Raw genomic sequence first — 25,840 nt, 5'->3', positions numbered from 1 at the left:
CGGTTTGTGGGTTTGTTCCAAAGGCATTTATTGCCTTCGTCTTCTGGGGCTGTACCGCATAATGAAGCTCCAAATGATCAACCTCCAATGCCTCATCCTTCTGAGGTTCTTTCCAGTACTGAGGCTCCGGATAACCACCCTCCGGTGCTTTCTCTTTCTGGGGCTCTACCGACTGCTGAGACTTCCCCTAAGCAACATTCGTGAAGGCTCCATCTTGTTTGTTTATTTTGATTCATGTATATGTACATATTTGTAACTTATCGGGAATATCAATAAACAAGATTTGCTTCATTTCAACGTATTGTGTTAAATACACCAAGGCCTTCTTCACTAAGTTCTTTGAATTTTTCCTTTTGTTGAAGCTTGTATGATGAAACTTTGTGAGTGAAGCATGTAGGTTGAGGTAGTGCTCCCTTAATTTCCCGAGTGAGGAAAACTTCTCGTTTGGAGACTTGAAAAATCCAAGTCACTAAGTGATCGTGAGACTTCCGAGTATCAAGGTGCAGTAGCATATGGTAGGAGTCCCCCAAGTCTCTGGTCGAGGGAGTTGACGAATGAGGCATTTCCTTTCTAAGTGGTAGCCCAAAACTCCTTCTTCATATATATTTGTTATGAAAGTTGTTAGGCCCAAAGAAGAGGATGCCTAGGCAAATTTTTTATTTTTTTATTTTTTTTATTTTTTGATTTTTCAAATTTCCAGATTTTTGAATTTTCGAATTTCTGAAAAGAAAAAAAAAATATATATATATATATATATATATATTTAAAAGCTTTGTTGGTGAAGCTTTGGTGTTGAAGCTTTGTAGGTGAAGCTTTGTTGGGCATCATGAATTGATTTTGCTTCACACTATCTTGATGAAGAGTGTGTGAAGCTTTTATATGTTTTGGTGTTGAAATTATGTATTGTAGGTGAAGCTTTGGGGTTGAAGCTTGATAGGTGAAGCTTTGGTGTTGAAGCTTTATAGGTGAAGCTTTGGTGTTGAAGCTTTATAGGTGAAGCTTTGGTGTTGAAGCTTTATAGGTGAAGCTTTGGGATTGAAGCTTTATAGGTGAAGCTTTTGTTGGCACCATAAATTAATTTTGCTTCGCACTATCTTGATGAAGATAGTGCAAAGCTTTTGAGTTTGATATTTGTCCTCCATTGATGAAGCTTTTGTTGGCACCATAAATTGATTTTGCTTCACACTATCTTGATGAAGATAGTGCAAAGCTTTTGAGATTGATATTTGTCCTCCATTGATGAAGCTTTTGTTGGCACCATAAATTGATTTTGCTTCACACTATCTTGATAAAGATAGTGCAAAGCTTTTGATATTGATATTTGTCCTCCATTGATGAAGCTTTTGTTGGCACCATAAATTGATTTTGCTTCACACTATCTTGATGAAGATAGTGCGAAGCTTTTGAGGATTGTAGTTGTGTTCCATTGATGAAGCTTTGTTAAATTTCCCAATTTCCAATTTCCTCTTTTTTTTTGTTTTTTTTTTTTTTTGTTTTTGTTTTTTGTTTTTGTTTTTGTTTTGTTTTTTTTTTTTTGTTTTTTTTTGTTTTGTTTTTTTTTTGTTTTTGGGAAAACTAGAAATTTGAAAATGTGGGAGAGACAACGTATACAAATTTTGCTTCCATACTGTTAAGCGAGAGATTGTGATGCAAGCCACATCTTGTAGTAGTCGAAGGTTTGGATGAACCATATAAATTGAATTTGCTTCGAACAGTCTTGATCAAGAGCGTTTGAAGCTTTCTATGAGTTGTAGTGTTTGCATTGTTATAGAGGAGAAATGTCTGAAGCAGATGCAAGAGGGCTGAAGAGCTTGATCTTCGTATACCATGCACTGAAGCCATTGTTGGCTTGCAATAAGACTTTGTTGGTGACTATAGCTCTTGTTAGGCATAAGTGCTCCCCTAGTTGAGTTGTAAAGCTTGATGGTTTTTTATTATTTGTGAATGCTAGGAGTTCACATGTACAAGTTGTACCACTCGTCTTCTGGTTAATGGAATGAATGGTAGGTTGCTTTCATCACTTGGTTGGTGGTACGAGTGTGAATTCCTTAATCACCTTTCATCACATTTCATCACCTGGTTGGTGACATGAAGGAGAGTACGCGTTGTACATTTCATCACCTGGTTGGTGGCATGAAAATGAGTTCCTTCTTCACCTGATTGGTGATAAGGGTGGCAAGTTTCCAAATAATATTAGAGTACGGGTTGTACATTTCATCACCTAGTTGGTGGTACGAAGGTGAGTTCCTTCATCACCTAGTTGGTGAGAATAAGGGCAAGGTGTCGAGGCACATTGTGGCAAATGTCGAATGACACAAAGTGTGTTGAACCCTTTCGAAGCACAATTGGCTTATGTATGAATGTGTTGGAATGTATGATGTTTATGCATGAATGTGTTGGAATGTATGATGTTTATGTATGAATGTATTGGAATGTATGATGTTTATGTATGAATGTGTTGGAATGTATGATGTTTATGTATGAATGTGTTGGAATGTATGATGTTTATGTATGAATGTGTTGGAATGTATGATGTAGATCCTTTGTATAGTCTTGTTGACACATACTTAGATTTTGTTTTGTATTGGAAACATTTGCGTTGAAGCTTCAACACTTGAGTGTTTCATTGCTCAGAATGGAAAAGAGTTTATGGCCGAGTTGGCTAAATCACCTCTTTATTGAATTCATACCAAATGGTCTTTGTTATATAGGATGCCGAACGGCTGTAGCTTAACACTTGTACAATGTGAGTCTATTTGTAATAGTACTTCAAGTGGTCAGCATTCCATGGATGGCCAAGGGTCTTGCCGTCGGAGTTTCTGAGCTTGTAGGAGCCAGGGCGGCTGATGCCGACGACCTCGAACGGTCCGTCCCAGTTAGGACTGAGTGTTCCTTCACTCGGGACCCTATCACAGAGTAATCTTTTCTTCAGTACCCAGTCTCCCACTTTGAAAGAGCGAGGTTTGACCCTTGAGTCGTAGTAGTTGGAAATGCGCTGCTTGTAGGCGACATTCCTCAGGTGAGCCTGATTTCTGTGTTCCTTGACTAGATCCAGGTTGAGGGTGAGTTGTTTGTCGTTCTCACTCTGCATGTAATTCTGGATTCGGTATGTTGCTTGCTCAAGCTCAACCGGGACAACTGCTTCTGTACCAAAAGCAAGTGAGAATAGAGTTTCTCCTGTGGAAGTCCGATATGAAGTGCGGTATGACCAAAGAACTTGGGGTACGAATTCTGGCCAACAACCTTTAGCTTTGTCCAAGCTAGTTTTCAGAGTGCGCTTGATTATTTTGTTAACGGCCTCGACTTGTCCATTAGACTGGGGATGGGCTGGAGAGGCAAAACATAAGTTGATGTTGAACTTAGAGCAGAACATCTTGAACTTCTTGTTGTCGAACTGCCGCCCATTGTCCGTGACTATCGCATTGGGAATGCCGAATCTACAGAAGATGTTCTTCCATACGAAGTTTTCTATTTTTCCCTCAGTAATGGTTGCCAAGGGTTCTACTTCAGCCCACTTTTTTAAGTAGTCAACTGCAACGATTGCATAGCGGACCTTGCCCTTCCCTGCAGGCATTGGGCCGATCAAATCAAGTCCCCATTGGGCGAAGGGCCAAGGGCTGATCATAGGAGTGAGCGGCTCGGGAGGGGAGTGAGGGATAGTTGCGTAGCGTTGACACTTATCACATGAGCGAGATATTCTGATGGCATCTTGGTGGAGTGTTGGCCAATAGTATCCTTGGCGAAAAGTCTTGTGTGCTAGGGATCGAGACCCAGCATGATCTCCGCAGACTCCTTCATGTATTTCCCGAAGGACAATTTCCGCCTCCGCATGTGTAAGGCATCTTAGGTAGGGCAGGGTAAAACCGCGCTTGTAGAGTTGGTTATTAATGATCAGGTAGCGAGCAGACTTGTATCAAATCTACTTAGCTTGGACTTTGTCATTTGGGAGGGTGCCATAGGCAAGGAATTTATAAATTGGGGTGATCCAACTATCTCCTTGTTGTAAATTGCACACTTCCGCGACCATGGTGCTTAGTGCTGCCAACAATTCGACATGAATTTTTCTCCCAATCTTGTCTTCCACTGCCGAGGCGAGGCGGGCCAAAGCGTCTGCATGATTGTTTGCCGCTCGAGGAACTTGGGTGATCTGGTAGTGGAAGTGCTTGAGCAAAAGTCGTGTTTGCGCAAGATATGCTGCCATGGAGCTATCCTTAGCATCAAAGTTGTTCGTGACTTGGTTGACTACTAATTGGGAGTCACTGAAGATATCAATTTGTTTAACTCCAAGATGCTTGGCCAAACGTAAGCCTGCTAGAAGGGCTTCGTATTCGGCCTCGTTGTTCGATGCCTTGAATTTGAAACGAATAGCGTATTCTATCGCCACTTTGTCAGGGGTAGTGAGGACTAATCCTGCTCCGCAACCCTATTGGTTGGATGAGCCATCAACATACAGACTCCATGCTGGGGTTGTTGATTCTATCTTCTGAGCTTCCGATGGTAATGAAGTTATTGCTTCAGGTGTAGAAGCAATGTCAACAGGATATGTGAAGTCGGCGATGAAATCTGCTACTGCTTAACCCTTTTCGGCTGGTTTTGGTTAATAGGAGATGTCAAACTCACCCAATGCTATCACCCATTTGAACATTCGCCCAGACGTGTCAGGACTCTGGAGTATCTGTCGAAGAGGGTGATTGGTAAGCACGATGATGGCGTGTGCTTGGAAATAAGGGCGAAGTTTTCGAGCAGACATGACCAATGCTAGAGCTAATTTCTCAATGATGGAGTATCGTGTCTCCGCATCTTGTAGGGCCTTGCTAGCATAGTAGACGGGCCGTTCGACACCACTGTCATTTCGAATAAGAACAGAACTGACTGCTGAAGCCGAAACCGATAGATAAATAATGAGAGTGTCACCAACTTCTGGTTTGGAGAGCAGAGGGGCTTTACTCATGCACTCTTTGAGGTTCCTGAATGCCTTGGCACATTCCTCCGTCCATGTAATGTACTTCTTATTTCCCTTGAGTGCTTTGAAAAAAGGAGCACATCTGTCTGTGGCCTTAGAGATGAATCTGGTTAAGGCTGCCACCTTACCAGTAAGGCTTTGGATGTCTTTTGAAGTTACTGGCTCTTTCATGTCGAGGATTGCTTTGATCTTTTCGGGGTTAGCTTCAATGCCTCGTTGGCTAATCATGAAGCCTAAGAATTTACCAGAGCCCACGCCGAAGGCACATTTGTTGGGGTTCAACCTCATTCGATACCTCTTTAGAATGGTGAAAGTTTCAGATAGGTTGGTGATGTGTTGGTCAGCATGTTTGCTCTTGACTAACATATCATCAACGTAAACTTCCATGCTCTTCCCAATCTGTTCGGCGAACATTGAATTGACCAGTCTCTGATAAGTTGCTCCTGCATTCTTTAGACCGAAGGGCATGACTTTGTAACAATATAGTCCCCTGTCAGTAGTGAAGGCTGTGTGTTCTTGGTCTGAGGGGTTCATGAGGATTTGGTTGTATCCTGAATAAGCGTCCATGAAGCTCAAGAGCTCACACCCTGCCGTAGAGTCTATAAGTCTATCAATGAGAGGAAGGGGGAAACTATCCTTCGGGCATCCTTTGTTTAGGTCGGTGTAGTCGACACACATTCTCCACAAGACCTTTTGAAGCAGGAGACTTTCCTTGGTCGGATTTTTCTTAACAAGGACAACATTTGCTACCCATGTTGGGTAATTGACTTCACGGACGAAGCCTATGTCCTTGAGTTTTTCAACTTCTGCTTTCATCGCCTCGTATCGTTCAACATCATAAGATCTTCGCTTCTGTTTTACTGGTTTGGTCTTGGGATCAATACTCAAGTGGTGACAGATGATATCGGGAGAGATGCCCGACTTATCTTTATATGACCAAGCGAAGACCTCGGCGTTCTCTTGCAAAAAGGAGATCAACGACAATCGAAGGGGTGGTGACAAAGTGGTGCCAATCTTCACCATGCGATCTGGATGGTCTTTAGAGATAGAGACATTCTCTAACTCTTCAGCGGGTTATGCTTGTTGGGTGAATGAGTCATCTCGAGGGTCGTCGGGTTGACTGTTGCCATCATGAAGATCCGAGTTGGCTTCATCTGGACTGGTCTTTACTACCTGGTTATGTATAGAGAGGGTCTCCTTGGGGACAGGCAGGTGTTGTTGCTTAACTGAAGTGTTGTAACATGATCGAGCACTAAGTTGATCTCCCCTGATGTATCCATTGCCGAAAGGGGTTGGAAACTTCATCAACAACATATGTGTGGATACCATGGCCTTGAGATCATTGATGCCTGTGCGCCCAAAGATGACATTGTATGCCGTCGGGCAATTGACCACTAGGAAGTTAGTGGTAATAATAGCTGTGTAGGGGCCTGTACCAATGGTGAAGGGTAAGTGTATACTCCCTAAAGGTTGCACGATATCGCCAGAGAAGCTTATCAGATGAGAAATCGAGCTATCGAGCAAGTGTTCAGCTACATTAAGTGCCTTGAAAGCTTCAGCAAACATGATATTGACTGAAGCACCTATGTCTATCAGGATTCGTTTCACATCAAAATTTGCTATGTGAGCCTCCACGATCAGCGGGTCGTTGTGAGGGTAGATGATACCTCTTTCTTCCTCAGGGTAGAAACATATTGGATCCTAGTTAGGCTTTTGATACTTGCCTCCCCTGATGTCTTCCACGTGAAACACTTGATGGCCAGGTCTCAAAGTTCGTTCACTGTTTTTCATGGCCCTATTGGAAGATTCAGACATAGGTGTGCCACCGCTTATAGAATATATCACATTCACCTGGCGTTGGTTACGGCTATCCCTTGGAAGGTGAAGGAGGAACTGATCAATTTTTCCTTCACGTGCCAAAGCTTCAATATGATCACGGAGGATGACGCACTCCTCGCCATCATGGCCATTATACTCGTGGTAGCAGCAAAACATGCCCGTGTTTTTCGTGGACTTGTAATCTGGCTGTCTTGGCTTTGGCTTTGGTATCAGATGAGCTATACTGGGGTATATGGCCGCGCATGTAGCGTTCAAAGGTGTGTATGTCTCATACCTCGGGGTAGGGCCTGTCTTGACACGTGATTGGCCCACTGCATTGACTGCCTGGGGATGGGCGTTATTGTGACGATATCCTGAGTTATCGCGATAGTGCCCCTTATTCTTTTTATTAAAATGAGATTGGTGAGGATGGAAATCTTTCCTTTTGCCTTGGGATTGATATGTCTGCTGACTTGGCGAAGCATTAAATGAGGCAGGGGGTGTGCTGCTACCGTTTGGAAGGTTGAGGTCTTCTCATTCGGTTGGATCTGACCTCCACTCCCTACTTGCTGATAAGGGGTGACTGTAGGGGGTTTCCCTTGATATGTCTTTGCCTCGGCGGAGGCATGGTTGTAAGCTTGTGCCATCACCTCAGAGTAAGTCTTCCAAGTGTTGGCATTAATCATGTACTTGAAGAAACAGTCACGTAAGCCTGCCGTGAAGGCCTTGAGGGCGGTCTTGTCATCTGCCTCAGCGCAACGAGAATACTCATGGCTGAAGCGGTCAGCATACTTTCGTAATGACTCGTCCGGCTTCTGGCGAATAGTGTACAAGTCATCTGCGGAATGCAAGCGATCGGTCTGGAAGATGTGTTGAGAGACAAACAACTTTCTCAACTCTTCAAATGAGTCTACCGTCTCAGGTGGAAGACGGCAATACCAGTTTAAAGCTCCGCCAGAGAGGGTGGATGGGAAGAGAAGGCACCGTTCTTCATCGGTGTGTCTCCGGTATACCATGGTGGACTCAAAGAGGTTAAGGTGTTCAATCGGGTCTTCCCTTCCAGTATAGAGTTGTAAGTCAAGCTTCTGCTTTGTCTTCGCTTGGAGGGGGTGTTGAGGATCTTTTTTGTGAGGGGGCCAGGCCTGGGTTGGTTCCAGTCCGGTATCTCAGCTTGACGTTCAGCCTTCAACTTGTTTACTTCCTCCAGGAGCTGTAGGACGAGGGGGTCCTGAGTGGAGTCGTGCATCACTGAAGTTTTCTTCCGTAAGTCCCCATCGCCTCTTGGAAGTAGGAAAGTTTGATCAAGATAGCATGATTTTTCCTTGGACTCGTCATACTGACTTCTAGAGTGAGTATGTCGGAACATTTTCGAGTCCCCTGTACCTTCATGTTCTTCTGGGACTTGTTGCCCATTCCCTAGATTAACTGCTGGCCTGGGTCGTGGGAGAGGACCGAGTCTTTCAGAAACTCTTGGGTCATTGATCTTCGAGCTTATGTGGATGGGATTCTCCCGACGTTGCTTTAGGAAGTCTCGACAATCGCGATAAACGGCTTTTGATCCTTCCACTCCTTCTGTGAGGAGGTGCTTTCCTCTACTCCTTCTGCTTCGGGTTGAAGCAACTGGGTTGAGAGAGGTCTCATGTGGATTATCACATTGATGTGTAGCTCGATCCCTATCAGGGATGTCCGTGTTGGATATCGGTGACCCTCCGTGTTGGGGGGCATTCAGATGATTGTTGACCTCAGCATGGGCGACGAGCTTGTGTGCTTGAGCATGCCTAGCCTCGTGAAGCATCTCGAAAAGTTTTTCATACTGCTCCTGGATGACCTCGTTCCTTATCACTATCTTGTTGTTCTGAGCTTCTAACTCATCGACTTTAGCTTGAAGAGTAACTTTATTTCCTTCCTGCTTTCGTTGCTTCATACTAGGTCCAGTGGGGGTGTCATTATGTGTGCTATGGCTTCTTTCGCTCCCCATGTTGGAGAGAGATGTTTGGCCAAAAGAAAGTGTACGAGTGGTGGAAACCAGCTTGACAAAGCTGAAGAGAGTGGGAATAAGTGTCGATTTCCCACAGACGGCGCCAAATGTTGATGCACAAAATCAGCGAGGACTTTGGTACAACAGAAAGTGTCAGGTTTGTGACCTTCGCTTGGTTGCTTCGATCACTAGTGAAGATAAGTACGTAAATGAATAAAGACAGGGAAGCAAACACAAGATGTACGTGGTTCACCAAGATCGGCTACGTCCACGGAGTAGAGGAGTTCTCATTAATTGTGAAGGGTTTACACAAATACATAGGTTCAAGCTCTCATTTTGTGAGTTCTAGTGAATAGTTTAGTACAAAATGACATTAGAGATTATTGTGGGAGAATGATCCCTATTTATAAAGGAGAGTTTCTAGTTTTGTTCTAACATTGACACGTGTCGTGTTGTGATTGGCTTCTGATGTTGACACGTGTCGAGCTGTGATTGGCTTCTGATGTCGACACGTGTCGTATTATGATTGGCCTCCTGGTTGAAGGGAAGCTCTTCTGGGTCCTTGATGGTATAACGTTGACCGGTGCTCAGTAGTTTCGGGATTGGTCAAGTATGGTACAAACAGAGTTTATTTAGTTTGACAACAACAAAAAAACGTCGGAAGCTCTGATAGTACATTGAATATAAATCAACATAAAACTTCTTATTGCTGGTGTCGGAAGTTGACGCCACAATTTTAACTAACATAACCGCCACAACTACGTGGAAACGTAAACATGAAAAAACCCTTGGCTCTCTCTGGCCGCAGGAACAATTCCCAGCCGAAATCTTGCTAGTCTCGTAGGAGCGGCCTTCAGTTGAAACAGCTCAACGTGCGTTGGTTTCGGAACTTGCAATCATGAATGTTGTTAAACACCCTTTGCAGTAAAACACAACGGTAAAGCAAGGTGTCGATGGAAGACATTAGCTGACTGCACATGAACCGTACAAGCACGAAGATGTCCCAAGATGACGGTGGCTTATATTCAAGAAGCGTCATGAGAGCTCGAGCTTGAGGTTGTACCTGCCAATTAATGTCCACGACCATAGTACTCTCAGTCAGAAACTGCAGCGTGACAGGAATAAGGCAGGCAGGCAGCGGAGAAATGAAGCCTAGAGACACCAACATCGGATCAACTTTGCCTCGTCCATGTGATATTTACAAATCATCCAACTCAACAAGCTGAGCCCGTCTCTCAGCAGCCTTCTTTCTGACGAATATGCCCCATCTAAGCGCTGCCTTGAGCTTGAGCCAGCCAACAACAGCTTTCCCAGGTGAACGGCTCTGATCATCATCAATACTGTAGTTCGCTTGTGGAGTGGGGATGTATGGTGACGAATAAGGATAATTGTCTTCAGTGACGTTCATGGAGGAATGACCATAACTGTGGCCTTGACCCTGACCGCCCATGTTAATGACACGAAGCAGATGCTGCATATCTTCATTTTCGAGAATCTCATTGCTCCTCATACGAATTTCTTCCTCTGGGAAGAGGTCCTCGACTCCCCTATAAGAAGAAAGATTGGATGTGCCGATATTCTGGAACCCTGATGTGGACGACTGTAGTGGACCAAGGGAAAGCATGTTTTCATTTCTTTGAAAATGCGACTGGTGCGAAATGCTAGGCAGCTGATTCTGTTGAGGAAATGACAAGCCATCGAGCTGAATTGGAGCATTCAGATTTCCATTCTGTGACTGTATTGAGAATCTGGCAGCCATGCCATCACTATAACCTAGAGAGAGGAGAGAATTCACACATTAGCAACGGAAGTTAATCCAAAACACACAAACCACACTTCTGAAAATCAAAATTTTCAGGTTGGTACCGTGATATTTGAAGTAATGCAAGCACCGAAAATTCTTATTTGTGTACAATGACCCCCGGGCTTCGGTCCAAGAGGCTCAGGATTAAATTTTAGTAATTGGATATACTTATTTTGTGGTAATAAAATAAAGAAGATGTATATATATACCTCCCACGTTTAGGCCGGAATCCATAGGAGGCGGTTGTGAAGAAACTGAAGCTGGCAGGCTAGGTAGGGTGAACTGCTGATCACATGAGTTTGGATAATCTTGCGAGGCCATTGGGACCTCAGGTAGAGAAACATCTGGATTTTTCTGGCTTAGAAGAGATTTTCCATCATACTCCATAACATGCATCCAGTTGTCATATGCCTTTTTTACCAAACCGTCCACGCAGACCTGTAAGAAACACAACACTTCACAATTCAACCACTCTGAGGGGTCATGGCTCATCACTACTTTGTATCATTTTAGATACATTAACCAGGAAGGTCAACCTGCTCGGGAGAAAAGAGTGTTGTTTACGGATAAAAGAGTAAATGCATATGGACTGAATTTCTTCAGTGTGAAAAAATAGCCTCTATGGAGAAAATGGATTCTATCTCATTAAGTTTACATGCTTTGCGACATTTAACTAGTAGCGCCACCCCACCATAAGATGGAACAGGATACCAAATCAAGGCACTATAAAAGAGAAACAAAAAAAGAAAAGACAGAGAAACCAGACGGTCGCATACCTTCTGAGTTTCCGAGAGAGAATCAGCAGAGAAAAATTGTTCATCGGTAATTAGGCCACTCAACTCGTAGATATTGTTAAAAACAACACCAACATTCCTTGCATCCTCAAGATAATAGACATAGTGTTTCCCACCAAGAAGACAAGTTTTTGCATGCTGTATGAGTCCATCCCACATCTTATTTGACATGCCACTTCCAAGAATCTATGACAAATGGGCATAAAAATAATTAGGAATAGCATTTTCAAAATATGAACTTGACAAACAAATTCCAAAATCTTACATTCCGCAGTCTCTGCGAGTCTCTAACCACAAGTCGTAGGAAGTCTTCAACTGTAACAATTCCAGCTTTATTCAGCCTCTTGTGGAATGATCCATCTTTTCCAATTTTCTCTAATCTCCAGACCTCATCATGTAACAAAGGTGGGTAGTGTTTCTTGTACACTGTAAAGAAACCAAAAGAAAACTTACCATGTTGATTTTTATTCAACTAAAAAAGGAAATGTTAAATAACACTAATTATTAACTCACATTCCCCACGGTGATCCTTAACAGTGATGGCTTCTGTTTTTGCTTCCCGTATACGAATGTTGTCGCAATTGCCTGAAGCAACTTTCAGTCCTAGCCTAAACTTCCTGCTCCTAATCCAGCTAGAGTTATCGGTAAATGTCAATTCCCCTAGTGTTCCTACACCTTCCTTCAGTGTAACTTGCACATCCCCAGTAAGAAGTGGCCTCTTTCCTTCACGCTCTTTCACCACATGGCTCTCAAATTCTTCTTGAGTCCAGTTCTCATCATCCTCGTTGTTAAAATCACCTTCAAGCACAACTATGTCTAATTTCACCGCAGACTCCGGACCTGATGTCACGACGTGTTTTGTATTTGCATCAATCAAGACAATAGAGATTGCAGAACCCCACTCCCCTTCTACTTTTCCGCCAGTAAAAAGAGGAAGGGACAACTTGGATATAAAATGCAGCTGCAAGTTTCTTCCATTGGGCCCTTCAATTTGTTTAGGAGAAGACCTGCTATTTTTAAACCCATTATAAGAACAAACTATTGACATGGAGGCATCAGCACTGATTAAATGAAAAAAGGAAACAACCACGGATCATAACCCGTTAACACATAAGGGGTGAAAAGGGTTGATACCTTCCAGTAAGTTTGGCAGGGCCTAATTTTGCTAAAGCACGCTCCACCTCTTCGCTAACCTGTTCACCAAAATAAGTAAGAAACATCAACCAATGCTTCAAACACCGTATGGCGTATGCACATATCAAAGGATCAAATCCTGTTCATTAGGCATGCATTAAACTTTTTTCAAGTAATTATGAAGTCATAGACACCAATACATTATCAAGAGTCCTTATGACTTATAGTACCCCTTCTATCTACTATCCAGTGACAGATTATAAAACAAAAAGTCCACAAGAAAACTAGAAAGTCTTACAACTCTACGCAGAATCGGCTCCAGTGACGAGCAAAGCTTTTGCAGACTATCCACCTTGAGAGCTTCAACGATTACACTGCATTAAGTTGAGCATTCTCAATAATCGACATTTTCACCACATTCATCATTCATAAGACATTCAATTCATTACGGGATTATAAATTCGTCGGTTCAAGTCTTCAAGCTACACTGTTTCGCAAATTTAACACAATATCTTGAACAATTTCATATCCAGATATACGTTTCAGCTGAATTTACAAATCAGTTATAATTACGTCGAAAGCTAAGTTTTCTTTGAACAGAAAGAAAAAGTCACCTGGCGAGAGCAGGACGTTTCCTATCCGGCTGGCCTTCTTCAGCTGAAGACGAATCCAAACTTCGCTTCTCCCTCGCCATACTGTTGGATCTCTCCATGTACCTCGTCTGCATCTTCTTTCACCGTTTTCAAAACCTCAACCTCCTGTTTGGTTGCTGAGAAAGTGAAAGGAAAAAAAAACAATCACACAAAAACTTCCAAATCACTCGGAGCTAACTTTCACTTTAACGTGAAGATTCAGAATTCAAAATTTAAAATTCCATTTCTCACACGCAGACACGCACACCAACAAACAAACAAACAAAAGTCCAAAACACGACTCGGATTCCAATTGTCTTCCGTTTTCCGAGCAGCCAAACAGCAAAATCTGATCCAAAAACACAAGTGGCCCTCCGCTTTATTCCATGTGCGGTACGTGCGGAACCGAATTTCGGATAAGGAAAAAAGGAAAAGTAGGAAAAGGCGAGCGGGAAAAAGTGAGAAAAAAAAATGTACCTGAAAAATGTTTGACAGAGGAATCCGAGAAGTTTCCGCGAAGCGTCGGCGAACTTTCCCGCTCGGTAGCGTCTCTGAAACAACTAAACAGAGAAAAAGAGGCTTTTTTGTCTCAGTGCTCGCTCGCGATTTTGTATTTTCTTTCTCTTTCTTTTTAAATTTTCTCGCATTTTCTCTCGATCCAAACAGTGGCGAATCTCTTGCTGCCTCTGGTCGGCGGCTGAGATCTTCTAAGGGAGGCGATCGGAGGATCGGGACCGTTGGAACGGTTGAAGTTTGGGAATCTTTTGATTCTTTTTGTGGATTCGACCACGTGACCGGAGGATCTGTATGTTTCACAAACACTGGTTAATGTCAGTTGCACAAACACATGATTACAAATTTTTAATCATATACACAATTCGACGAAGGCAAAATCGACACTAAACTATTTATAAATTATGATTTAGCGTCTTATATAGTTTAAATGGCGTAATTCACCGAAATCAAATTTAAGATATTTTACTTTTAATTAAAAAAAAAATCTCCTATACCGTGATACTAATAATTAAGGACTTGTTTAAAAGTGTTTTTAAAATAACTGAAAAGTGAAATTAATTTTCTAAAAACACTTTAAATGCTTTTTTAAAGAAGCAGCATGTAGTATTTTTTACAAGAAAAACTTAAAACACTTTTTCCTTGGATCCACTTGAGTTTTTATCAAAGATTGGTTTCACAGACATTTTCACTAAAAACAGTTTCAGTCATTTTAAAAACACTTCCAAACAAATCCTAAGCAACTTCGTATTTAGATATGTCATGTCTTATGTGTAATGATTTTCTTCAATCATTAGATTAAAGTTTAATTTGATATTGCTATGCTTTAAAAAAAAAACTATTTCTACTGTGCTGTGAGAATTTTTGCTGTTTCATGTTTTCAGCTTTTTTTTTCACCAAAAACTATGAAAATAAGCTGTTTTTAAGTGTTTACCAAACACCTTTTTAAGCTCAACTTTTTTTTATACCCATTTTTTATAAAAGCACATCGATACCAAACCAATACTAATTATGACTTTAAACCAAGATGCCTAGATGATGAGAAAAATAAGAGATTATGCAGAAGCGGATGATGTAAAACATCCCACTCAATCAAAGGTTTAATACAAAAACACGGGCAGTACGCAGCTAAAAGTGTGATCCTCAACCGAAGGGTCACTCCAAATGTACCGAAATGGAACTTCTGGTCAGCTTATCTCATGTGCTTCATGATTCTACATAGGAAAGACAAGCTGATCCTACAGCCTCGCAATATGGAAGACCGATGGCTAGCGCTTGTTCTTGGCCGGTTTTGTTCCCTTCCTTTTATCTCTTTTCCGCTGTAGCTTGGGCCGGGATTTACGCTTTGCAGCTTTTTTCAGAGGTTTGGTCTTTTTCACTGGTATCTTGTGTTTTTTAGAAGCTCCGACTGATTCTGGTAGTGCTGCCTCTGGCTTTTCGTCTGGATCACTTTCCTCCTCTCGAGAAATCTCACTTGTTGTCACAACGACTTTCATCTCGCCATTGTCATAAGTCGTTGTACCTTGAGCAATAACAAAGGGGTCAAACTCAAATTGTGATTGACGATAAGCTGAACCATTACAGTATAATGAACAAAGATTTCCGAAATCTAATAGCTGTGATTTAGTGTTGAGATATCGTATAAAATTTGCAAACCAACACTGTCTCACTGAACCAAAAACAACCAATGAAAACTTAACACTGCAAGGTTATAGACTGCAAGGGGATGGCAGCACAAGAGTACCCAGTATAGTTAGACATGAATGCTTAATGTACTAGGTACTGAGTGACACATGACGGTAGCTTAAATTTATATTTGTATCTAGTTCGGAACAAAGGTTTCGAAAATACCAGAAATTGGTACAGCTGGCTCACTATCTTCATCATCCTGGTGGTCCTCATCACCCTCATCAACCTCATCAGCTGCTGTATCAGTGGCTGGGGTAATCCCACCATTAAGAACCAGTTCCTTTTCTAGTCTCCTCTGCAACAAAAGTAACCAACTTAGATTTGTTTTTGAAAAAAAAAACAGAACGTTAAAAAGGATGAACATATATGTAAAAGAAATGGACCAGTTTTCCCCCTCTTCCCCATCCCCCGCCATAAATACAAATCCTTGTGCCTACAATATGCAAGAATTATTGAGTGAAAATGATTTAGGAAACCAATGGAACCTAAGGTCAAAGCACTTGCATAAGGTGACCAATATGCCTTAGCTGCCTGAGAGAACATGCTTAGAAGCATTACCTCTATAATGTACGTTCATATGGCATTCTCTTCTGATTTCTATAGTGAAAAATGTTTCAGGCAAGAGAATAAGTTTTTTACGTTGGTTACAAATTCCAGTTTTTTGGCATAAAAAATCGATTTTACATAGGCTTTTCCAGCATAAAACCTCTGGTAAACCTCTAGCAGAAGGAACCCTAAACAGTAACTACCATCCTACTAGGAGGTCATTCTTCTGCACTATAGTAAGTTTCTTTCATAGTACAAAACAGTACTTGACCTACATCCTAACAACTAAATCTTATGCTCCAGAACGACATAAATAGCGGTCAATCAATAAAATTTATCCTGGTATCAGAGTTAGGACATCTTGAGTTGAATCTTCAATCTTGTACATGTCTCCCCCAAATGGATATCAAACTCCTGTGTTCGGCTCCCTAACTGTCGGGGGAGGCAGAAACGCGAGAAGTGCTAGAATATTAACCAACAGCTACCCCCCCACATCTTAAACCTAAAACTTGTAGTGTTACTAACACTTGTCTTGTAAATCTGTTGACCCTAGAAAATTACAAAGCCTACGTGGCGCGCAGGCCGAGTATTTTCTAAGCTAACTACGTCCTTCGGTGATTGCGGGGCGTGCCAACTCGTCGGCCGAGCTCGGCCGAGGAGTAAATTTGATGATGTTGCGTTGAGCGCGCTGCTGACTTCTGTGTCTTGCGATTGCGGCCGAGGAAGGAACAATTCTCAGCCTCTTGGGTTCTAGAGCCTGAAGACAAGGCTGCTAATTTGCGAAGTTCAATCTCAAATTCGGCTGTCAATGTGCCGAATACAGTAACCTGGTAACACCTCACTTCGCCGAGAAGGCTGATGAGATGACCTCGACCAATAAGGATTCGGAAATCCTTCTTGACCGAGACTTGGATAGGTAACCAGTCGTCCTCGCCGTAGTGCTGTTGATGCCAACGGAAGATGCTGCGAGATCGGCTGATTCTACGGTGACAGAGCTATCTATGCCGACTTAAGATATCACCGGTTGCCTTCACAGTGCTGTTGATGCCAACGGAAGATGTGTCGGCGAAAAAAAGAAAATAAAAAATCTCAAGGTGTTGAGAAAGTTTGCGCAGGGCAGTTTTGTGTGTTGGAGGTCCCTTTGAATGATGCACAGCCTCCTCTATTTATAGCACTAGATACCTTTGAAGTCGAGTCAAAACCCTACTCGAACTAGGTCTTCTTCTCCGGATCAAACACCCACTCGACCAGTCCTATGTTTACTAGGATTGTGAGCCTAGTCCTCTATTGAGCCGGATTCACTTCCGGGTTATTACCCTTGCCGAGACTCCTTATCGCGTTAGGACTCGACGAGTAAATGTAATATGACCTAGCCGACCTAGGTTTAGGAGCCCACGTACTAAATGATCCAAGGCTCCCCTGTCGCCAGGCCTCCCGGGCCGAGAGTGGTTCTATACTCGGCCCAACATGTTAATTTGAGCCCAAACACTCTTACTTGAGGATATAATTTGCATCATATCCATCCCGTTTAAGAATATGTCAAGATAATTCAAATTAAAAGATAATCATGATAAAAACCATAATATTATCTTTTAACAAAAATATTTTCACTTTTCCATCCGACGGCTGAGAACTATGTATACTCTACGGTCTCGATTACACGGGCCGATGATGTAAATTTGGGTCCAAACAAAATCACTAATAAGAAAAGTTCTCATTTTGATTTAATCCCGAATGAAGTTCTTTCGGGTTAAAATCTCATCCCGAAATTTTTTTCTTTTTGCTTTTTCAATGTAATTCCTCTTGCAAAGACACCAGCTTTTCGCAACAATGAGATTAAAAACCATATCAATCAACTATCAAAATCCAATGAGCAGTAAACAAGCTATACACTACGCAAAAGAGGCAATCAAACGGTCAAAAAACAGCCACAAATTCCAACCTTTTTGCGCAGCTCGAGACGCTTCCGCCGCAGCGCCTCCCCTTGCTTCTGCTCAGCTTCCTTTCTCCTCTTCTTCTTCCTCTTGTGAAACCCAGACACGAAATCGCTTCACAAACTCAAAACAAGCAAGCATCAAAACCCAAAAAATTCAAAAAACCCAATTCAGAAAACGCGAAAAGAAACAAAATTTCGGGACTTAGATTTCATCACTGAGCAAATTTTGTGATGGCGGTTTTTACTACCTGAGGTCTTTCTCGTTGAACGTGACGGCGAGAGCTTTGTTTTTGAGAGCCCTCTTCTTTATGTAAGAACCTCGGGGATTTACGGCCGGAATCGCTTCCTCTACAACCTTGCCCGCCATTGCAGAATCAGCGCTGCTTTCACTGCGCCGAAGTGTTTAGGCTTGTGGTTCAAGAGGCCGGTTCGCGTTCGTTTTCTTTGGCAGATGGAATTAGATTCAGTAGATTGGTCTGGACCAAAAGTATAATTGGATTTGAATATCCAGCCCAAAATAGATGGCTATGTTTTCTATGAACCCTAAGCCCAAACGATATTTTTTTTTTTTTTACAAACAATAGTGTTATTAGTTTAAATTGTTAGTTGTTAGAAAGAAGAGAGATGGAACCGTCACGGGAATGCATATACATAATTAATTTCTACCGTCACTTAGTATCATAGTTTATTACTATTCTTTTTTACTTGTAAGTGAGAGGATTTAAGTTCAATTCTCGCTAAAGGCGAATTTCAATTTGAACCACATTATTACTAGCATGTTTAGAGGCTTAACCAATTCTCTCAACTACTAATGTAGATAATATCATTTGTTTAAAAAAAAATTACCCTTAATTAGATAAATTGTTTGTTAAAAAGAAAAAAAATTCCGCCACTACGATAAAAAGTCATTTGCATTTTGTTTTTCGCTACTAATGACTCGTTTGGATGTGTTTTTAGAATGACTGAAAGTGCTTTTAAAGAAAATGCTTTTGGAATCCAAAAGCACTTGAAGTGCTTTCTGCAATAAGCACCAATTATGTGTTTCTTCCAAGAAACATTTTAAATGTTTTTTTAGGATTTACTTACATTTTTACTAAGAATTGGTTTCAAAATTATTTTCTTAAAATATGTTTTCAATCATTTTAAAAGCAAATATAAACGAGCTCTAAGTTACAAGTCATCCGACAACGCGATTATAAAATAACTTTGGGTCCAACGCCTCTTTGCTTTATCTTTTGTGAAACCTACAAAAGCTCAATACAGTACAACGAACAAATTTCAGTTTTCCTGGTTTTTTTGTAATTTTATTTAATTTGCAAACCAAGTTCAGTTCACATCGGACCCGATTCGCTTCATCCAACCGAACCCGTTTCTCCGCCAACCAGCACATAAAATTCCACGTCACACATTTTCAGGCTCACCCAAACAAAGAACCCCTCAACGATTCGAAGACTTGAACTACAAGCCAAACATGGACCGACCCGGACGCGTACCCGAGTCCGCTCCACCAGAATCCCTTATCTCCGACCGGGTTCTCATAAACGGCGTTGTTACACCGGTGACTCTATTCTCCGACGGAGTGCTCCAGTGGTCGCAGAGAGGTCACCGGAGCTTGATCGTCGAGAAGGAGGTCCTCGGGTTCGCGGCAGAAGGCCCGAAGATTAGGATAAGAGCTTTAGTTGAAGGCCGAGCTGGAATCTGCTGCGCCGCGAGCAGAGGAGCTGTGGCGCGGAAGGACTTGGTGTTCGAGCCTCTCTTTGAGGAATCGCACCGGCTCTGGTGCCAGAAGCTCCGTGATTACATCGATTCTCTCGGTAACTTTCGTATGCTTGTAATCGGCTTATGTCCTGTTTGGTTGATAGGAAAATGCAGGAAAATTAAATGCATGCTTGGAAAAGTTGACTTATGACTTCTTCTTGTTTGACCGTTGAGATTTTTGAATTTCTGTTGTTTTCGTTCTAATTTGTTAGCTCAAGCTAAATCAAGCTCCTTTTACTCTAATTTGTACTTAATTGAGGTTAATTATTGAAAATAACATGAACTTATGGTTTATTGTTTACTTTCTTGCATATATAGTGATAATATAGGTGGTAATTTATCCTCTTTTGCACAGGACGGCCAAAGAGGCTGTTTGTTTTTGTGAATCCGTTTGGTGGGAGCAAATCTGCTTCAAAGATTTATCTTGATCACGTAAAACCTCTTTTCGAGGATGCCGGCATCCAATTTACGCTGCAAGGTTAGGAATTTCCGTCAATGTTTTGCTTATTAGTTGTTAGTTGACGTGTGATACTGAATTTTGGATCTGTGAATTGCGGGTCGAGTTAATGTTTCCCTTTTCGTAATTGTTTCTTGATCGAATTTCTCAGAAACTCGATATCAACTACATGCGAAGGAAGTTGCTAAAACACTAGATCTTTCAAAGTATGATGGCGTTGTTTGTGTTAGTGGGGATGGAATCTTGGTTGAGGTTAGTTTGCAGTTATCGGTGGCAGCCATGATAAACACGAGCAATGCCATGTTGTGATCGAGCAGATGACGCTGTTGATGAATCAAATTACTAACGCTGACAAACTTTGTTTTTTCTCTTTTCCGTCAAATGAGTTAGATTTTGATTGCAGGGAGAGCTGCGGTAATTTGGTAAACATAGTTTTACTATTTTCTTCTTACAAGCGTTGCACTTTTTAGTAGGTAGTAAATGGATTCCTTGAGAGAGAGGATTGGGATGCTGCAATAAAGATCCCCCTTGGAGTAGTTCCTGCAGGTTTCGTACTCTTTAATTCTCAATTTTCTTTATATTTTACAACAACAACAACAAAGCCTTTTCCCACTAAGTGGGGTCGGCTATATGAATCCTAGAACGCCATTGCGCTCGGTTTTGTGTCATGTCCTCCGTTAGATCCAAGTACTCTAAACCTTTTCTTAGAGTCTCTTCCAAAGTTTTCCTAGGTCTTCCTCTACCCCTTCGGCCCTGAACCTCTGTCCCGTAGTCACATCTTCGAACCGGAGCGTCAGTCGGCCTTCTTTGCACATGTCCAAATCACCGGAACCGATTTTCTCTCATCTTTCCTTCAATTTCGGCTACTCCTACTTTACCTCGGATATCCGCATTCTCAATCTTATCCTTTCTCGTGTGCCCACACATCCCACGAAGCATCCTCATCTCTGCTACACCCATTTTGTGTACGTGTTGATGTTTCACCGCCCAACATTCTGTGCCATACAACATCGCTGGCCTTATTGCCGTCTTATAAAATTTTCCCTTGAGCTTCAGTGGCCTACGACGGTCACACAACATACTGGATGCACTCTTACACTTCATCCATCCAGCTCGTATTCTATGGTTGAGATCTCCATCTAATTCTCCGTTCTCTTGTAAGATAGATCCTAGGTAGCGAAAACGGTCGCTTTTTGTGATCTTCGCTAAATTGCTCCGGTCATTAGTGTGGATAAGTATATAAATGGATAGAGATAGGAAAGCAAACACAAGATGTACGTGGTTCACCCAGATTGGCTATGTCCACGGAATAGAAGAGTTCTCATTAATTGTGAAGGGTTTACACAAGTACATAGGTTCAAGCTCTCCTTTAGTGAGTATAAGTGAATGATTTAGTACAAATGACATTAGAGTACAAATGACATTAGGAAATATTGTGGGAGAATGATCTCGTAATCACGAAACTTCTAAGTATCGGAGTGTGGTATCATCTTGACTTGCCTTATCTGTCTCATAGGTAGATGTGGCAGCTTCTCTGGAAGTACTCTTCCTCCATCCAGGGGTGGTATCTTTAACTGGTGGAGATGCACAAGGTAATGTATCAATTTCACTTGAAGCTTACTTGTAGTTTCAGGCTTGGTCAAGCGCGATACAAACCATGTAGTAGGAGTCCCCCAAGTCGCCGAGCTAGGGGATTTGCTGAAAGAGGTGACAGACAAGGTAAGCAATCAGAGCTCCGGCTGATTATTCACCTTCTCCCCATCTTGCAGCAGCATGAAGGATAAAGAGAAGAAAAATGAGAAGAGATGATATGGGATACTTTTGCTTTTGAAGAAGTAACTTTCCACAGGCTTATTCTTGAACTGAGCTGGAGGGTTTTCTGGTTTCCTCCAGAGTATAAGGCCGACTGAAGAATTTGAGGGTCAAAACAAGTCCATCAAATCTAGAGTACGTTCGACCCTGCTGATATGGGATACTTTTGCTTTTGACAAAGTAATGGATGGATCGGCACGTGTGCTGTTACGCTTGTCTCCACATGCTTCCTTGTATCCTTCGCACTTGCCCTATCTGGAAGCATGTGGAGACAAGCGTAACAGCACACGTGCCGATCCATCCATTACTTTGTCAAAAGCAAAAGTATCCCATATCAGCAGGGTCGAACGTACTCTAGATTTGATGGACTTGTTTTGACCCTCAAATTCTTCAGTCGGCCTTATACTCTGGAGGAAACCAGAAAACCCTCCAGCTCAGTTCAAGAATAAGCCTGTGGAAAGTTACTTCTTCAAAAGGTGAGGGCAAAGCGGTGAATTGTATGTTTGCGCTTCAAAACAAGCATAGTTATTTGTCTGTTTTTGTTTTCAAGATTAATTTCTGACGAGATTCTCTCCATTAGGTACTGGAAATGGAATGGCAAATCTCTTTCGGATTCTGTTGGTGAACCTTGTACACCTTCTAATGCTGTTCTCGCCATTATTCGAGGTTATATATGCTGTCTGTCTATCGTTATACTGTGCTCAAAATATTATGATTCCTCCCTTTCTATTACTCTGTTGGTAATTGTTTTGATTAATGAATTTTTCTTTGTGGTTTTTTTTACGGTCAGGGCATAAGCGTTCACTGGATGTAGCTACCATATGCCAGGGGAAGACCAAATTCTTTAGTGTATTGATGCTTGCATGGGGTAAGTGAAAAGTATCACCACTGGATAGTGGAAAAATGCAATGATTTTATAGGTACCTAATAAAGCTTTATCTGCTTTCAGGTTTAGTGGCAGATATTGACATTGAGTCTGAGAAGTATAGGTGGATGGGAAGTGCTCGACTAGATTTCTATGTAAGTTTAAATCTCTCGTTTGTTATGTTAACGGATTACTCCATTGCTAATGCAGATGTTCGTGTGCTTGTGTATGATGGATTTGAATGGCAAGAAATTAGTAATAATTGTTTATGTATTTTAGGCTGTTCAACGGATTGTGCGTTTGAGGCAATATCATGGATCTATTTCGTTTGTGCCTGCACCGGGCTTTGAAACTTACGGAGAGCCGACTAGTTACAGTAATGACAGTGAACCTGCTAACCAACACATTGCATGTGCTCCAAATCAAGAGGAACCGATTAACATTCGACAGCATGGCTATGAGGGGCCTGATATTAACTTGGATAGCATGGACTGGAGAACTATTAGGGGGCCCTTCGTTTCAATCTGGCTTCACAATGTGCCTTGGGGTGGTGAAGACACAAAGGCAGCGCCTGATGCCAAGGTTGGACTGTAAAATTGCGTAGCATATACTTCAGATACTTCTCCGCTAACACTTTCTAGGGATGTTTATTTAAAACTCGAATAATTCACATGTATTCGTGCTCCTTTGCAGTTCTCGGATGGTTATATAGACGTGATATTGATGAGGGCCTGTCCAAAATTATCATTGCTCTCGTTGATGGCTGGGTTGAGCACCGGAAGCCATATCAAATCACCATATGTCTTGTACTTCAAGGTCAGCAAAATCAAACTCTCGAGCATTTACTATTGCTCAAGATTTTGTCTACCTTTGGGCAAATAAGAAGCCTTAATAACGTTTCTTGTGACATACTGCAGGTGAAAGCATTTATTTTGCAACCTGGTCCTCGCACCGAGGACCCAGTTAAGGGAGGGATAATCGACTCAGATGGCGAGGTCCTGGCTAGAGGCAGAGGAGCATACAAATGTGACCAAAAGACACTGATGACGTACGACGAACTTCAAATAACCGTGGATCAAGGTTTAGCTACTCTGTTTTCCCCAGTATAGAACAAACAAACTCTTTTTTTTTTTTTTTTTTTTATCACGGATTCGATTTTTGTTACAGAAAGAAATTCCAATCAGGCAGCTTTCATCCATCCCGTAAGTGTATAGCCGCAAGGAGGATACAAGGGATTTGGATGGAAGAGGCATTTTCTCAGCAACTTGCTTGCTGATAAGTTATGTTGTCATGGCCACCGGTGGCTGTCGATGTACTGTGCAGTTTGTCTTTCACTCTTCTTGCTATGATTTTTCAATTTCTTTAGTTTCGAATAAGATTGTTGCACAGAAATGCATGCGCTGCTGTAGATACAGAGACCATTTTGTATTCCACTAGTGAAATACATGTATACATATGTTCATTTTAATAAAAATGAGAGATTCTACTGTGTAATAATCGGGTGTGTATTTTGTCTTTTTTATCTCTTTCGTCACATTACACAAAAAATTTCACCTCACAAGGGTAGACCGGTTTGAGAACACGAGCCAGGGAAGACTATTTTTCCCCAGTTTAGATATGTAAATTTGAGAACTCTTTTCTAGTTCCGTTAATAAAATTGATTGATGCACATTATGTCAGTACGAAAATTCTATTAAAGTTAACGTCCGATGGAAACCTAGAACCGTTAGATTTGATGTAGTTCTCCGAAACATACTAGAAAATCTCCAATATAATATATCGAATTGTGCGTTGCATGAGCTAAAAATGTTTTGAGTCTTGACTCTTGATCCCCTTGGCCCAACCGTTGTATAATATTACCAAATTATACAACTCAATATGCCAGGTAATTATTTTTTTAAACTGTCGTTTGACCTTCTGAATTATTAATTCAGTTAAAATTTACTTCTTGAACTTTTTTTTTGGTAAATTAACCGCTGAACTATTTAAAATTAGCCAATTAACCTCTCACTATCATATTCGATGAAATTCATCCACTTTGCTGTTAAATACTGTCACGTGACCAGAACGTGATTCACTCTTGAGAATAAAGTTGTGCCATTATTTAACATCAAAGTGATTAAAATTTCATAGAATATAACGGTGGGGTGGGGGTTAATTGACTAATTTTAAATAATTTAGGTATTAATTTACTTAAAAAAATAATTCAGAAAATCAATTTTAAATTTCTGCTTGAATAATAATCTAGTGAATCAAACGGCAATTTACCCTTTTTTTTTTTTTCTTTTTTTTTTTTTTTTACGAATTATGACACACAATTCATGTTCAAAACATAAATAAAAAGATGTGAATTTAAGAAAGAGAATGTTGAACGATAATTATAAGGTTTGATTAGAGGCGAAGACGTGACAATGATTGCAGGAAATGCGTCGTTATGTCACACATAATTATATCAGTCATAGGTTGTTTACTTATGTATGATTCGTGCATATGACGTGCGGTGGCAGCATCAACAGGCCGGTCGGATATCTTCACCCAAATCTGAATCATGTGGTCCAAATCATTCCTACCTCATAATATTGTTGTCAAATGCTGAGTGCAAAAGGGGATGCTATCAACCTTATCCGGTTTTTGTTTTCATTTTCATTTTGTAATGTTATACGATTATTGAATTTGTTTGTTTTTCCTGTTTACCCATTGAAGATCATCAACTCCTCGGATCCTTTTTCTAGGGATCTAGGGGATCCCGTAATCATGACCGTTTGTCACATCCTGACTCGGATCCCATCACATTCCGGGCTCGACACCGTAGCATGATATTATCCGATTTGGATCCCGACCACGTCCTCACGGTTTTGTTTCTAGGAACTCAGACGAAAACTTTCCAATGGGTCACCCATCATGGGATTGCTCTCGCGCGAACTCGCTTAACTTCGGAGTTCTAATGGAATCCGAAGCCAGTGAGCTCCCAAAATGCCTCGTGCTAGGTATAGATGAAAATATACATATAAGGCTTACATGATCCATTCCCCTAGGCGATGTGGGATGTCACACCGTTTATTGTACATTGCGCGGTCAGTTTTTGTTAAGTACTATTTATATTTAATTTTAAATTTTAAATTTTAAATGATTTATGACCGC

General features: G+C 41.4%; 2 protein-coding genes and 1 pseudogene across 9 annotated transcripts; 1 reads left to right on the top strand and 2 right to left on the bottom strand.

Moving 5' to 3' along the window:
• Positions 1-9,443: 9,443 nt before the first annotated feature.
• LOC103446473 (calmodulin-binding protein 60 B-like) lies at positions 9,444-14,268 on the bottom strand. 8 transcript variants are annotated; one of them, XM_070806613.1, is made up of 9 exons: positions 13,601-14,268; positions 13,106-13,260; positions 12,790-12,865; positions 12,492-12,550; positions 11,871-12,364; positions 11,623-11,783; positions 11,340-11,543; positions 10,773-11,001; positions 9,444-10,532 (listed from the first exon to the last, which is right to left on the bottom strand). In XM_070806613.1, exons 2-9 carry the CDS (start codon positions 13,216-13,218, stop codon positions 9,958-9,960), a joined length of 1,911 nt encoding a protein of 636 aa, XP_070662714.1. In that variant the 5' UTR covers positions 13,219-13,260; positions 13,601-14,268; the 3' UTR covers positions 9,444-9,957. The 8 variants fall into 8 exon arrangements, with proteins under 8 accessions (XP_070662714.1, XP_028966236.1, XP_028966234.1 ...); XM_029110403.2 differs by having other exon boundaries at positions 11,871-12,367; positions 13,601-13,926; XM_029110401.2 differs by having other exon boundaries at positions 11,871-12,367; positions 13,390-13,681.
• Positions 14,269-14,672: 404 nt separating this feature from the next.
• LOC103446560 (ribosomal RNA-processing protein 17) lies at positions 14,673-18,326 on the bottom strand. The gene is made up of 4 exons (XM_008385691.3): positions 18,056-18,326; positions 17,814-17,919; positions 15,488-15,620; positions 14,673-15,158 (listed from the first exon to the last, which is right to left on the bottom strand). Exons 1-4 carry the CDS (start codon positions 18,172-18,174, stop codon positions 14,905-14,907), a joined length of 612 nt encoding a protein of 203 aa, XP_008383913.2. The 5' UTR covers positions 18,175-18,326; the 3' UTR covers positions 14,673-14,904.
• An 879-nt stretch (positions 18,327-19,205) lies between these two features.
• Positions 19,206-24,196, top strand: LOC103446472 (sphingosine kinase 1-like; annotated as a pseudogene).
• Positions 24,197-25,840: the final 1,644 nt, after the last annotated feature.

The sequence above is a fragment of the Malus domestica genome, chromosome 10 (genome assembly GCF_042453785.1).
Source record: "Malus domestica chromosome 10, GDT2T_hap1".
NCBI lineage: Eukaryota > Viridiplantae > Streptophyta > Magnoliopsida > Rosales > Rosaceae > Malus > Malus domestica.
Note: the sequence above shows the minus strand (reverse complement) of the source record. Positions and strands in the feature narration are given on the sequence as shown.